Here is a 13,851-nt window from a genome sequence, read left to right as displayed (position 1 = left end):
GCAGGTTCCTATGGAAATAGGCCCCACTGCTGTTGCATGGGGCTGCCTCGCGCCAAAGTGCTTAAAGGATTGCAGCCTTCCCTGGCGGCCCAAGCTGGTGCCAAGGCCGGGGCAGCTCCCGGGAGGGGCACCGAAAACTAGTGGCTTGCCACCAGTGCCCCCTGCTTTCTGTTGCAGAAATCTAATATGTGTGGGGTACGGCACTCCGTCCCACCTATAAATGCACTTTGCTGGCCCCCTTCTAGTGCCGTCACAGGCAGGAAACCATCCTTCCAAGGGAGTTTCTTCGCGTGTAAGCGGCGCCCCCCCGCACCCCGGGATTGGGGGGCGGAGCTTCTCCGGCCCCGCCTCCCCCTCTCCTTAGCCCCGCCTCCTCTCCTTAGCCCCACCCCTCCTCTCCTCCTCCTCCTCTGAAGGACCTCCCGAGCTGGAGCTGCGTCGCGTCCAGATTAGAAGAGGCGAAGGCGGCGCTGCGTCGCCGGCTCTCGCAGCTGCTCCTGCTTTCCCCGTCGCAGCCGGGCGGCGATCGCGCCGTTTGCGGGACTGCTGGAGGACGCAGCTCGGGACTGGGATTTTGTCGGCCGAGGGAAACGGGTCGAGGAGGCGGAGGAGGGCTCGTCCCGCCTTTCTAGGAAGCCAGAGGTTTTCCTTTCGACGATTTTCCTCCCGGGGCGCACGGCCAGGCATCCAGGAGAGCCTTTTGGGCGCCCCGAAAAGTTGGCGTCGGTCCTCCGCGGCGGCAGGATGGTTGGGACCGTGCGCGGGGCTCTGCCCCGAGGAGGCTGCAGAGAGGAGCCGCGTACAATGTGACCGCCTCGCCGCCCTGCCCGAGGCTGAAGCCGCGAGGAGGAGAAGCGGCTGGGGAAGGGAAGCCGCCAGGGCAGCCGGGGGCCGAGGCTGACAAGCGCGGATGTCTCGCTCCGCCTCTCCCGCTTTGCCCATCGCCGGAGCTGGGCGCCCTCAGCTCGGCTCCTCCGCGGAGGCGAAGCAGCAGCTGCGGGTCTGAGGGAGAGATGCTGTGGAGCGGGAGCCCCCGGCCGAGCGCCTTCTCCCCGCAGGAAATGTTGCTCATGATCGCCTTTTGTTTGGCTTCGCGGCGGACCTTGGCAGCGCCCACTCCGACCGCTGAGGATCTTACCTTGGGAGTTGTAAGTCGCCCCCCCACCGCACACCCCAGATCCTTCTCTTTCCTCTCCCCCCCCCATCTCCCCGGGCGCTGGAAGAAAGAGACCCATTCATGTCTCCCTCCCCCGCTCCATCCTCTGGGACGCACCAGCCAAGCTCTCTCCTCTCCGATCCTGCAAGGGTGAAGTTGTGGGGGGGGATTCTTTACAGCCCCCCCCCAAAGCTGCAGAGCTGGACCTTCTCCCCACCACACACACACACACCCCACCACCCCCACCTCTCTTCTGCTGCTGCTGCATGCCCACAGGGCTTGCCTGGCTGTTTCTTCCTGGGGGGTCCCACCAGCGGGGGCCCCCATCAAGCGGGGGCTCCTATTTCTTGCAGGGTGGGCATGCATGGATGAGAAAAGGATTCCGAGGCAGCAGCACCAGCAGGTTGCTCTCTGCATGGGGTGGTCATGAGGCTTGGGAAGTGGCGAGGGGGGGGGCTGCAGTCGGTTGTGATGAGGTTGCCTGACGGGGGGGGTGGTCCTCAAGTTTCCCCAAGCATGAACGCCCCTGCGGGAATTAAAAACTGCAGCCACTCTGGGTCTCTGGCTAGTGCACTACCAAAGACTTTAGATCTCATGAATTGCTTCCTGTGTACTGACTGTTGGGGTGTGTGTGTGTGTGTGTGTGTAGCTTTCCTCCCTTCTCCTGGAGACAAGGAGAATTCCAGTTCTCGATTACAATCTGTAAATAAGGTCACACACACACACACACACACACACACGGCTCCAGGTTCTAAAACAGCCATACGCCTCTCCATCAGAAATGGGTTATCTGGAGTCGAAATACCAATGGGTTATCTGTCTGGAGTAGAAATACCTCTGTCGAGGCTGAGCCGGTATCAGAATGGCTCAAGGAGGAAAGGGATCGAGGCATCCCCAGATATAGCCATGCTGTTGAATTGTGCTGATCCCAGTCTGTGATCCGTTCGGACAATTGTTGTCAGCCTTTTCCTAAGGTCTCTGTGCGTATCTGTGCAGTGCAATCGATGTCGCTGTGTGTATATGTGTGGAGTTGGCTCTGGCACAGATCGTGGCGACTTGATGCTACGCCCTCCAGAGACAGAAGGAGGGAGAGAAGAGAAAGATGGAAGATCTGTTCTAGGAATGGTGAACTTCTGTATTCTCAGGGGCCACTTTGTTTCCAGATGCTTGTTGGGGGCTAGAAGGTGTATTTTCCCACAGAATCCATCCCTCTTGTGGGTGAGCCCTGTAAGATGACAGGGACTTGTTTTCAGTGGCCCCAGAGGGCAGGACAAGATCGAACAGGTTTAAGTTACCAGGATGTTGGTTGAACACTAGGAGAGACTGCTTAAATGTAGGGCTGGATCTAACCAGTTTAAGTTACGGAAGATAGGTTTTGGTTGAAGATCAGGAGACACATAATGGCAGAACTGAATTAAATAGGTTTGGGTTACAGAGAGTAGATTTTGGTGGATCATAAGAACTAAAACTAACAAGGTAGGTAGATTTTGGTTGAACATTAGGGGGAAACTTCTTAATGGTAAGAAGAATTTGGCAATGGAACCAATGATATGCGTGTGTGGGCTTTTCCTCACTGAAGATCTTTGGGCAAAGACTAGACAGCTATCAGTTGGGGGTATGCTAGCTCTGGATTCCCTGCCTCGAGCAAGGGGTTGGTCTAGATGGCCTTCAAGGGATCCCAACTCTAGGATTCTGCGGTTCTCTATAATAACCGGCTGCTGTTTAGCAGTTACAACCCTGTAGTGATGAAGTGTGTTGTTTCTCAGAGTAGCTTGTTTTCCAGGGCTGTTGATGTACAAAACCTAAAGGAAAAGATAGTGTCGAAAGGTAAGAGATCTCGTAGTGTTTCTGTTTTCTCTATGTGTGAGCTGAAACCAAATGTTTTATGACCTCGCTGTTAAAATTTGGCAGGTCACACAGAGCTGGATCCAGCCCACCGGATGCCGGTTGGCCATCTCTGCTTGAGCAGAAGAAGAGTTGACTTGTCTGTGAACGGGCAAGCAAGTAGCATCGCCTGTGCAAAAGGAAATATCCGGGGTAGTGGAGCCCAAAATCCAGAATGCTGGAAGGAAAAGAGAGCCAGGTGATGATTTGGGGTTGATAGTGGCAAGGCTGGAAACTGGCCCAGGAATCCAACTTGACTTCTTGATGATTCAGCTTTGTGTCATTAAGAAAAGTGGCAGTGGTTGAATGGCATTATAAAATGTGTTAGTCTTAGGGCAAGCAAGGGTTCTCGAATGTGGGCCCCCAGATGTTGGACTACAACACCCATCATCCCCTGTCACCATGGTGGCACTACAACACCCATCATCCCCTGCCACCGTGGTGGGTGGGAGTCGTGGTCCAAAAACATCTAGGAGACCCACGTTTGAGAACTTCTGGCATCAGGGCTATGGGTGTTTAGAAGTTCTGGGCTCTATTCCAAGATCCTCTGGAGAAAAGGAGTCATGGGTCTGTGGGATAGCACATGGTTGGGATGTAGAGACTCTCCATTAAATGCCTGGTATCTCAAGATGTGTAGTAGCAAGCATGGGAAAGGCCTCTGCTAGATCCCTTGGAGAGCTGGTGCTGTTGAAACAGAGGGTGCCGAATGTGCTGGAACCATGTTCTGATTTGGGTAGCTTCATTGGTTCAAATGTTGTAAGTAGCTGTGTGAATAGAAACCTGTCCCCATGGTTTGGAAGGGTCAAGGCAGAACAACCCTGGACCCATTACTCTCTTGCCTACCATGGACGGAAGTGTGTCTGAAGGACCAGATTGGATGGACATGATATTCTTGGTGGTGGCTCCGACCCTTCGCCACTGTCTCCCCTGTTAGACTTGGGTGACTCCTTCTCTTTCTAGTTTTTGAGCTCTGGCCAAGAGCTGGCTTTTCTGGCTGCTTCTTTCTGGCTCTTGATGTGTTGTTGCTGTGAGATGTTTTATCACTTTGTTTAGATCTGGTGTGTGGTTTGTTTTTCTGCGGTGTTTTTATTTGTGACTTAAAAAAAAAAGTTTAATTTTTGATGTTGGAAGCCACTTTGAATCTATACAGAAAAGTGGGATCCAAGCGTTTAAACAAAATAGGTTGATATTTGGATGGATGGATGCTACTTAGCCGGTGCCAGGAACTGGTGAGAACCACTTCTCCAAACATGGGAGTTCTGTGCTGGTCATTTCACATTACGTTCAGCAGTAACTGAAAATGTCATAATGCTTTGAACAGGCAGTTCGGAGGAAGCCCTGCTAAGATGAATGGGGCCGTGTGTCTTGCACAGTTCTGATTTATTTCCTTGGTGTGTATGAAGGTGAACTTCCTTCTCAGATGGTTCATTGGGATGTTAAAATGCAAGGGGTGCAATCTAGACTCGTATAGCAAGTTTAAGCTAGGGTATGTTGTATCAATGGGGCTGAGAAATGCTCCGGCCACGTTCCAATGGAAATCTGGCCTCTGTTGCAAACTTGTTGGGTGGCCTCTGCAAAAATGGGAGTCATAAAGGCAACTTGAAAGGGCAGCTGTCAGGACGGCTGCGATGGTGATGAGACCAAGCTTTTTTGGACATTATCATGTGCTAAGTGCATGCTAAGTGTGATTTTTATTATCCTCCAAGCCACAGGACAGGGTGTTAGAAGCACTGTTACCAAGCAACCCTGTAATGCTGCAGCAGGGGTGAAAAGGGTTTTATTTCCCTAAGTGTGTTGCTAGAACAGCCCCCTAGACCAGGGATTCTCAACGCTGGGTCCCCAGATGTTATTGGACCAACTCCCATAATCCCCAGCCCCAGTGGCTTTTGGTTGGGGATTATGGGAGTTGAAGTCCAATAACATCTGGGGACCCAACGCTGAGAATCCCTGCCCTAGACAATCCATTAGAGTGTGCAAAGTTCTGCCAGATCTTCTGGAGTTGCCAACGATCATCTCGAACACGGGACCAAATGCAATCATCCCTTGCCATCCGTGAGGGTTCCATTCTGGGGAAACCTCATGGTTGTCGAATTTGCGGTAGACACATCATTGAAATCAAGGGCAAATGGGGTTAGGGGCATCATGGTCACGAAAAGGACTGCAAAATACAGTTTGGGTTTTGTTTGGTTTTGTTTGGTTTTGTATATTAATACCCCTCCCCTCCAGTGCACTACTGCTTGGGGCGGTTCACAACAATAAAATAGATACAAGACACAATGAAAGTAATCAAACTAACCAAATTGAACAAACAAGTTAAAAGTCAGATTAAAAACCACACTCATTATTAGGTTCAAATGAAAAGTTATTTTAAAAGCTAAAAACGGAAAATTATAAAAAGCTAAAGAACCTACCCGATACAACCAAAAATGGAGCATTAAAAAGCCTCCTTAAAAAGCTGTGTTTTAAGATGCTTTTGTAAAGGGAGGGAGCATGGCGAAGCTCTTCAGGGAGGGTGTTTGGAAGCCGAGGGGCCACAACCGAAAAGGCCCTGTCTCTAGTCTCTGCCAACCGGATCTCTGTTAGTGGCGGGGCCATGACCAGGGCCTGAGATGATGAGCAGAGGGCCCTGGCAGATTCATATGGACGAATGAGGTCCGACAGGTACTCTGGTCCCAAGCCATGTAGAGCTTTAAAGTCAAGACCAGCACCTTGAATCTAGCCCGGAAATAGACCAGTAACCAATGAAGTTACTGCAGGATGGGTGTGATAAACATGAAATGACTTGCACCCACGAGCATGCTTGCAGCAGCATTCTGAACCAGCGGAAGCTTCTGAACAGTCTTCAAGGGCAGCCCCACGTAGAGCGCATTGCAGCAGTCCAATCTGGATGTTACCAATGCATGAGTGACTGAGGTCAGGTCCGATTTCTCCAACTGTTGCACTCCTTTACCTGCACATCTGCATGGGCAACAGGCTAGGCAGGATCAGGTAGAGCAGGGGAGGCATGCTAGATTCCACGAGGCTGTCCCTTTAAGACAAAAGGCAAAGAGGTGGAGCCCAGGAAGGGGTAGCTCTGAGCTATTTAAGGGTTCATTCTACCTCTGACTGCTGTCAGAACAACTTGTCCCATGGAACTGTCTGTGGAGCTGAAGTTTGCCTTGCCTTTAAAGCAAAGTGTGCCGGCAAGTCGATTTCGACTCCTGGCACTCACAGAGCCCTGTAGTTTTCTTTGGTAGAATACAAGAGGGGTTGACCATTGCCTCCTCCCATGCAGTATGAGATGGTGCCTTTCCGCATCTTCCTATATCACTGCTGCCCGATATAGTATATGTCTGATATAGTACCAGCGGGGATTCGAACCAGCAACCTTCTGCTTGTTAGTCAAGCATTTCCCCACTGTGCCACTTAAGGTGGACCCGCCTTGCCTTTACCACTGGAGAAATGGGCTCTTTACCACCAGGAGGGGCACCGAAATTCCCAACCATCCACAGAATCAGGATCTGTTAATCTTCTTAAAAATGCAGTTTCAAACTATTTTGTTTCAAGGGCTGTTTGGCCCTCACCTGTAAAATACAAGTATTAATCCTTTTAAAAATAAAAATAAAAAACCCAAAGCAAATCCTGTAAGCTTGAATTCTGTCCTATTTTTAGGGTATTAACGCTCTGCATTTAACCAGGTCCACTTTTAAACTTCAGAAGAGCACCTGAGGGCAATCCACTGACATTGTGTTCCTAAACACAATAACTTGGGTGTAAGCCTTATTGATTCCTTTGCAACTTCCTCCCAAGCAAGCAGGCTTTAGCTGTCTCTCTTAATTTCCACTGATCATGCTGATAGTTGGTGGGTTTGGTTGGTTGTTTTCCCGTGCTTCTCCTCAAGATCAAATTCCATCTTGTATCGGGGCAGAGGATGCCCCAGAAAGAAAATACATTGGAGGGGGGCACAGAGTGGGTGAAATGCATTTCTAGAGGAGCAAGTGTGATCCCCTGTTACATTTCTGAAAGAGAACTAACAGGATATTGTGCAATGACCCTGCCATCCTAAATGTATTTCCTCTGATGTAAGTCCTACTAGTTTTGATGTTTCAGGTAAGCATGCTTAGGATTGCAGCTTGGTTTTAATTTCTGGGTTATGATTCAGCAAGAGAGATGAGTGGATGGGTCATGGGGACGTTGCTTGTTTTGCCTAGTCTTTGGCACTGCACAGGAGTATAGGAAGCCGCCTTATATTGAGTCAGACCATGGCTCTATCTCACTCAGTAATGTTTACCCTGACTGGCAGTGTTTCTCCTGAGGTTCAGACAGGAGGTTTTTCTCAGCTCTACCTGGAGACAACTGAGTTTCCAGAGCAAAGGTTTCCAAGTAAAAAGGTTGCAGGTAGATCAGGCCTAGCTGAATCCAATGAACATAAGGGGAAACGGGGTGATTTTATTCTCAATATCTGTGACAGTGTGTTGGACTTGAACTGGGAAGACCCATTTTCCAATCCTTGCTTAGCATAGGATAGTGGTTAGAGTGTTGGACTAGGACCGGGAAGACCCAAGTTCGAATCCCTATTCAACCATGAAACTCGCTGGGTGACTCTGGGCCGATCATGTCTCTCTCAGCCTAACCTACCTCACAGGGTTGTTGTGAGCATAAAAAGAACCATGTACACCGAACCATGTACTCCTTGGAGCTCCTTGGAGGAAGAGCGGAATATAAAAGTAATATTTGTTATTTATTTATTTTATTTAAAACATTTATATACCACTTATATTATTATATATGTAATAATACATTTATTACATTCTTAAATGAAATAAATAAATAAATAGTTATGGAACTTCCTGGATGGCTTGGGCCAGCCTGTTTCTCAGCCCAGCCCTTGCCTACTTTACAAGGTTGTTGTGCAAATTAGAGGATATTTCTCACTGAAGGAGGATGCCAACACTAGACTTAGAAGGGCCCTCACTTAGGAAGCTGCCACATACTGAGTCAGACCATTGGACCATCTAGCTCAGTATTGGCTATACTGACTGGCAGCCGCTCTCAAAAGTTTCAGAAAGACCACTGCTGGGAAACATGAGAAAGGTCTATAAAATCATGCATGGTGTGGAGAAAGTGGATAGAAATTCTTCTCCCTCTCACATAACACTAGAACCAGGGGTCATTCCATGAAATTGATTGCCAGGAAATCTAGGACCAGCAAACAGAAGTACTTTTTCACACAACGCATAATCGGCTTGTGGAATTCTCTGCCACAAGATGTGGTCACAGCAAACAACCTGGATGGCTTTAAGAGGGATTTGGATGACTTCATGGAGGAGAGGTCTGTCATCGGCTACTAGTCAGAGGGCTACAGGCCACCTCCAGCCTCAAAGGCAGGATGCCTCTGAATACCAGTTGCAGGGGAGTAACAGCAGGAGAGAGGGGATGCCCTCAACTCCTGCCTGTGGGCTTCCAGTGGCATCTGGTGGGTCACTGTGCAAAACAGGATGCTGGACTAGATGGGCATTCTTGGGCCTGATCCAGCAGGGCTGTTCTTACGTTCTTAAAGGATTCTTTTCCCAGTCCTACTGGAGATGCCGCCTAGAATTGAACCTGGGACCTTCTACCACTGACCTGTATAGCCCCACCCACTTGCCTATAGGCAGGATTTACAAGATAGCTTGGGAAGAACATTATTACAAGCTTCTGTTATTGATGGAAGAGTGAATATCGGGGTGGGGGGCTGAACTTGGTGGCTTGATGTTAAATAATACTGTCCTAACAAGGGAGGCTCATGTTTAATGCTTGAAACGGTTTCTAATTTTGCCACCGCATCTGGTGCAGAGTGGCTCGCTTGTGCTCTCTGCTTGCATCACTCTAATGGGTGGTGAGGTGAAGAAGTCTTCTCGGGGTGCGGGGATGAAGGCTCCAGCTTCCGCCAAAAGGGAGCAGCTGGAAGTTCTTTATTGTCTGTATTAATCTTTGATCAGCCTTTTTTGGCTCTTACTAGAGGAAAGTAGTATAGCAATATATAAATAAAAATAGGTCAGCCTTTCCTTTTCTAATGATCTGGCTTCCTCGTCAGAAGACGGAGGGAGTGAGCAGTCGGTGACTCATCCAGGAATCATGCTAGATGTCTCGTTTATGCTAGAGCTGATTCTGTCGTACAGGCGCTCCTGGTGTTCAGTCCTTTCAGAGGACTGTACCATCTTGAATGGTACAGTCCTCTGAATTCCTCGTTTGGCGTTCTACCACGGGAAATTGTCCCTCGTTGGCTTTCTCTTTGGTGTGTAAGAGTTCCATGCAGAGCGAAATCAAAACAACCCCCTCGCTTCATGCACATTCTAGGTGGTACCCTTATCCGAGAGGACTGTACCACGTGAGCCCCTGCACGCTTTAGTCGATCCTAAGACTGCAGGAGCAAAAAGAACCAAAAAGGGTTGCATCACAGAGAAATTAATTAACTTCCTGTAGCAAGAATGGTTAACAGTCTGTTTACAAGAAGGAGCAGAAAGCTGGCATGGACTAGAGTGGAAAGTGTCATCGTGGGTTGTCTCCTAGTCAATGACCTACACACACACACACACACACACACACACACACAGTATTTTGATTAGTCATGAGCTGTATCAGGAAACTGTTGTGTTCAGGTCTCCAATTCAGACATTGTACCATGTGTATGTTCATGTTCACACGGGTAATGACAATGCCATGACAATATTTAAAGATGAGAGTAAAAGTAAAAGTTTCCTTATATAGCTTCTGGAGGAACAGACAAAGCTTAAGACATGAAAACATAACATTGATTACCTGGCATGTCACGAAACGTGGTTTCAAGGAGCATTGAACTTAATTGGCTTGTTCACACAATCATTTGAACTGTTTGATGTGGGTTGCCAACATTCAGATGATTGTGTGAACTCACCCCAAGATGGTTTATGGCCTGGGATTCCCACCTTGGTGTAGGTTCACATAAATGATGGTAACCCATATTAAATCTAGATTCAAAGAATTGTGAGATCAGGCCTACTTTCTTTCTTAAAGTAAAGAGAAAGTCACTGAAGAAGCCTAAAGACAACCTGAATCTCGATCAGGATTTCCCCCTTTTTAAATCCTAAGTTTTCTGACTATACAAAGCCATAACTTAGTGAAAAACATCAGCATTTCAATCCGCTCTTAACAGGAAACCTTTTGCTGCATTCATATTTGTTTACTGCCTCTCCTTTGATTGTTGCTCTAACTCAAATGTATAATTAACCCCTTTCCCTAATCCTTATGTTTGAGAAGCAAGAGCAAACTTAGGTCTTAACACCACGTCCTGAAAAAGGAGTGAGGTTCAGGGACAAAGGTTTACACGTAGGAAGGCTGCAGGTAGGTCATAGGAAGCTGCCTTCTGCCGAGTCAGACCATTGGCCCACCAAGTTCAGTATTGCCTACACAGACTGGCAGCGGCTTCTCCAAGGTTGCAGGCAGGAATCTCTCTCAGCCCAATCTTGGAGTTGCTGCCAGGGAGGGAACTGGGAACCTTCTGCATGCAGATGCTCTTCCCAGATCGACCCCATCCCCTAAGGGGAATATCTTTCAGTGCTCACCTATAGCCTCCCATCCATATGCAAACCAGGGCAGACCCTGTTTAGCAAAGGGGACAATTCATGCTTGCTACCACAAGACCAGCTCTCCTCTCCTAAACCAGGGGAGCCACAATTACTCATCCTGCTCAGTACTGACTGGCAGCAACTTTCCAAGGTTTCAGTCAGGAGTACCTAGAGATTCTGCCTGGGTCTGAACCTGGTACCCTTCTGCCTGCAAATCAGAATCTCTACCACTGAGCCACGGCCCCATCTCTGATGGGATAATCACTACAAAGGACATCACTTCTCCTCTGCATCCTCTGTCTGAAGCAGTCTGAGCTCTGCAAACTGGCCTATTTAGCAGGCTTACTTCTTCTGGCCCTCGGCTCCAAGAGAGATCCGGCAATCAAAATCAAGAGATGTCGATCGAACCCCATTGGAATGGCCACTTCCTACCTAATTGGACCCCTTAGGATTCATTCGGACAATGTGAGAGCCACGGTCTATATGATCACACTAGTCCAGAGCAGAACTGATCATACTAGTTCAGGCCTGCTCAACTTCGGCCCTCCTGCAGATGTTGGCCTACAAGTCCCATAATCCCTGGCTATTGGCTGCTGTGGCTGAGAATTATGGGAGTTGTAGTCCAAAAACAGCTGGGGGGCCTAAGTTGAGCAGGCCTGTACTAGTTCAATGCTTTCCTGGAAAGCATACCAAGAAGCAGGTAGAATCTCCTGTGTCCTAAAACTAGGCGGGGAATGCTGAAAGTTCCTGGGCACACGGTTTTGATGCTGGCAGACGTAACTGAATCCAGGGTTTGATTTTCCTTGATTTTATTTTTCAGGCAGTGTTCTCACATGCAGGCTAGGGACACCTAGCTTGGGTTAGGCTGCACATAACCACTGGAACTGGGCCTGATCCCAGCGGGCCAGCACCACCTAACCCTGTTGTGAAATATGCCTCTTCCAAGAGGTTAGGAGTGTGAGCATCTTCCCTGATTGTATGGTAGCACCGCTTGATTGTCTGGTCCCTGCCATCGCTGGGGGTTCCCCACAATGCACCATGGACTCACATGGTGCATTGTGGGATTTCTGGGGGCCGGGACGAGGCTTCTTATCCCCTGCACTGAGCATCTGAGCATGAGATCTGTGGACCCAGAGCCGGCAAGGGGATCATCTGCGGGGAACATAAGCGACTGCAGCTTTCTCTGCTATCCGCCCTCAAGACCTCTCACGGGATCGTGAGAAAGGGCCCCAGGGACCTTCTAGGGAGGCCCTCCGAAGGACTTCTATCATTTATTTTTTAAAATGAAATCTTTAGTAGTGTTATCCTGCCCATGATTCCTCTGAGTAAATCCCACTGTTTCATGGGTTTACTCTCCAATATGTGTTCACAGGATTGCCATCTCTAAAAGACCCTTAGAAATCAAGTGTACAGGGTATAACTGATCATGCTCAATTTTTAGCTCTTAAAATAACTTTTAATTTGAAACGTAATTCTGATTGTGGTCTTAGCCTGGCCTTTTACCTTGTTTACTTAATTTGGTTAATTTGGTTAGTTTTATTTTACATTGTATCTGTTTTATCAAAGCCGCCCCGAGCAGTAGTGTACTGGAGAGGCAGGGGAAATATTTTAAATAAATAAATAAATAAAATATAGCAGCTGGAAGCACACCTTAAACTGAGCGCATGAAGCTGCCTTTTGCTGAGTCAGGGCATTGGTTCATCTAACTCATAACTGTCTGCACTGACAGGCAGCATTACCGTATAGACTACGGTTTCCCCCCTCAAGTTCTTTGCTCTTAGAAATCGGGGGACCATCATAAATTCAGAGCCCTCTTCCTTTTGGGTTAATACAGGCATAACCTGGAAATGGCATTAGCCCTTTAAATGCCTGCCTACAGGCAGTAATGGGCTGGATGAGGGATCATAAACTGAAGTTGAATCCAAGCAGGACGGAGCTCATTGCTGGAGGTTGTAATCGGCAAGACGGGATAGAATGGCCTGTTACTTTCCTTGGGACGGTATTCTGTTGGCACCCCAAGAATCTGCCACTGGAGGTGAGCACTCCACCTTCCCTCATGGACGGGCCACCCCTCAGTTACAGAGGCACCTTGTTGAGAGGGAAACCATTACTGTTAAGATATGACATTCCAAGATGTCCTATTTGAAGTTGTGGGACGGTAAATAGAGCCCAAGACCACCAAAGCAGTTCCACCATCATATCCGAAAGCCTGAAACATCACCAAGAGAAAGTTGTCCTAACCTTTGCTGGAATATTGCATCTCCAAGTGCCTTTTGGATTACATACAGTATCAATAGTGCTCTCCACACTTGAAATGATGCTTCCCTCCTCCGTCTCCTCCTCACTGCCGATTGTCTCTGAAAACCATTCTGTGTGATTAAAAAAAGGAAGCAGACGAGCAAAAGCTGCCCGCAGAGTTATGGACTGTTTCGGCTCTGCGACAGGTTGGGATGAAGCTCGCTGGTGATGTTTGCCGAATGAAAGTTCATAATCCTTCCCACTCCCATGACGGCATTCTAATTTGATGGGGAGGGGGGACCTTCTTAAAACCTGCCCAAAGCGATATTAAAACTGACGGATCGCCCACATTTTCATTACCTTGTTTTGTGTGATGGTGCCAGGTGGTTTACAGTCTTTTATAGTCTTGTATTTGTGAGCTGGGGAGCAGACACCGCTGCCATTAAAATGAAAATTGAGTCAAAGGTTTTCTCCCAAATATGAGGAGAGTGGTTTTGGTTTTGAGTGTCTCTGCTGTTCTTTTGAGCTAGTGTGTTATAGCTGGCAATCTACTCTGGCCGGGGCAATCCAGATCAGCTGCCTTTTAGCCATGATGCCTAAATGGATCCTCCAGATCCAGAGGCAGTATACCATTGAAAACTAGTTGCTGCTTTCAGATGACCTGCTTTCATATCTTGCCTGTGGGTTTCCTGGAGGCATCTAGTTGGTCACTGTACAGAGCAGGTTTTCAAACCGCTGGGCAGCCATCCACCAAGGACGTTGTAGCAGTTTCCTTCACTGAGGAGGGGGTTGGACTAGATGACTTTCCAGGTAACCTTCAAGTCTAATATTCTGTGATTCTAGACCTTTGGTTGGGTTCTGCTGGACTCTGCTTGTGTGTGGTGGCCTTACTTGCCTTTTTTTTTTTAAACTTCTGGTAGCAAGACTGCCACCCAAGTGTTGGGAAGGGGGTCAATTTGTGGGAGAGGAAAATGGCTGAGGACCAAGATGCCTGAAGGACCACTTGCT

The 13,851-nt window shown here is 48.4% G+C and overlaps 1 protein-coding gene across 1 annotated transcript in view; it reads left to right on the top strand.

Annotated features, from left to right (window-relative positions):
* Nucleotides 1-432: 432 nt before the first annotated feature.
* Nucleotides 433-13,851, top strand: part of MMP17 (matrix metallopeptidase 17) — a 107,798-nt gene continuing 94,379 nt past the window's right edge. Inside the window, exon 1 of the mRNA XM_053280251.1 lies at nucleotides 433-1,148. Coding sequence (XP_053136226.1) covers nucleotides 1,014-1,148 — 135 coding nt within the window. The 5' untranslated portion in view covers nucleotides 433-1,013. The remainder of the gene's footprint in view (nucleotides 1,149-13,851) is intronic.

This window comes from Hemicordylus capensis, chromosome 15 (genome assembly GCF_027244095.1).
Source record: "Hemicordylus capensis ecotype Gifberg chromosome 15, rHemCap1.1.pri, whole genome shotgun sequence".
In the NCBI taxonomy this organism is placed as follows: domain Eukaryota; kingdom Metazoa; phylum Chordata; class Lepidosauria; order Squamata; family Cordylidae; genus Hemicordylus; species Hemicordylus capensis.
Note: the sequence above shows the minus strand (reverse complement) of the source record. Positions and strands in the feature narration are given on the sequence as shown.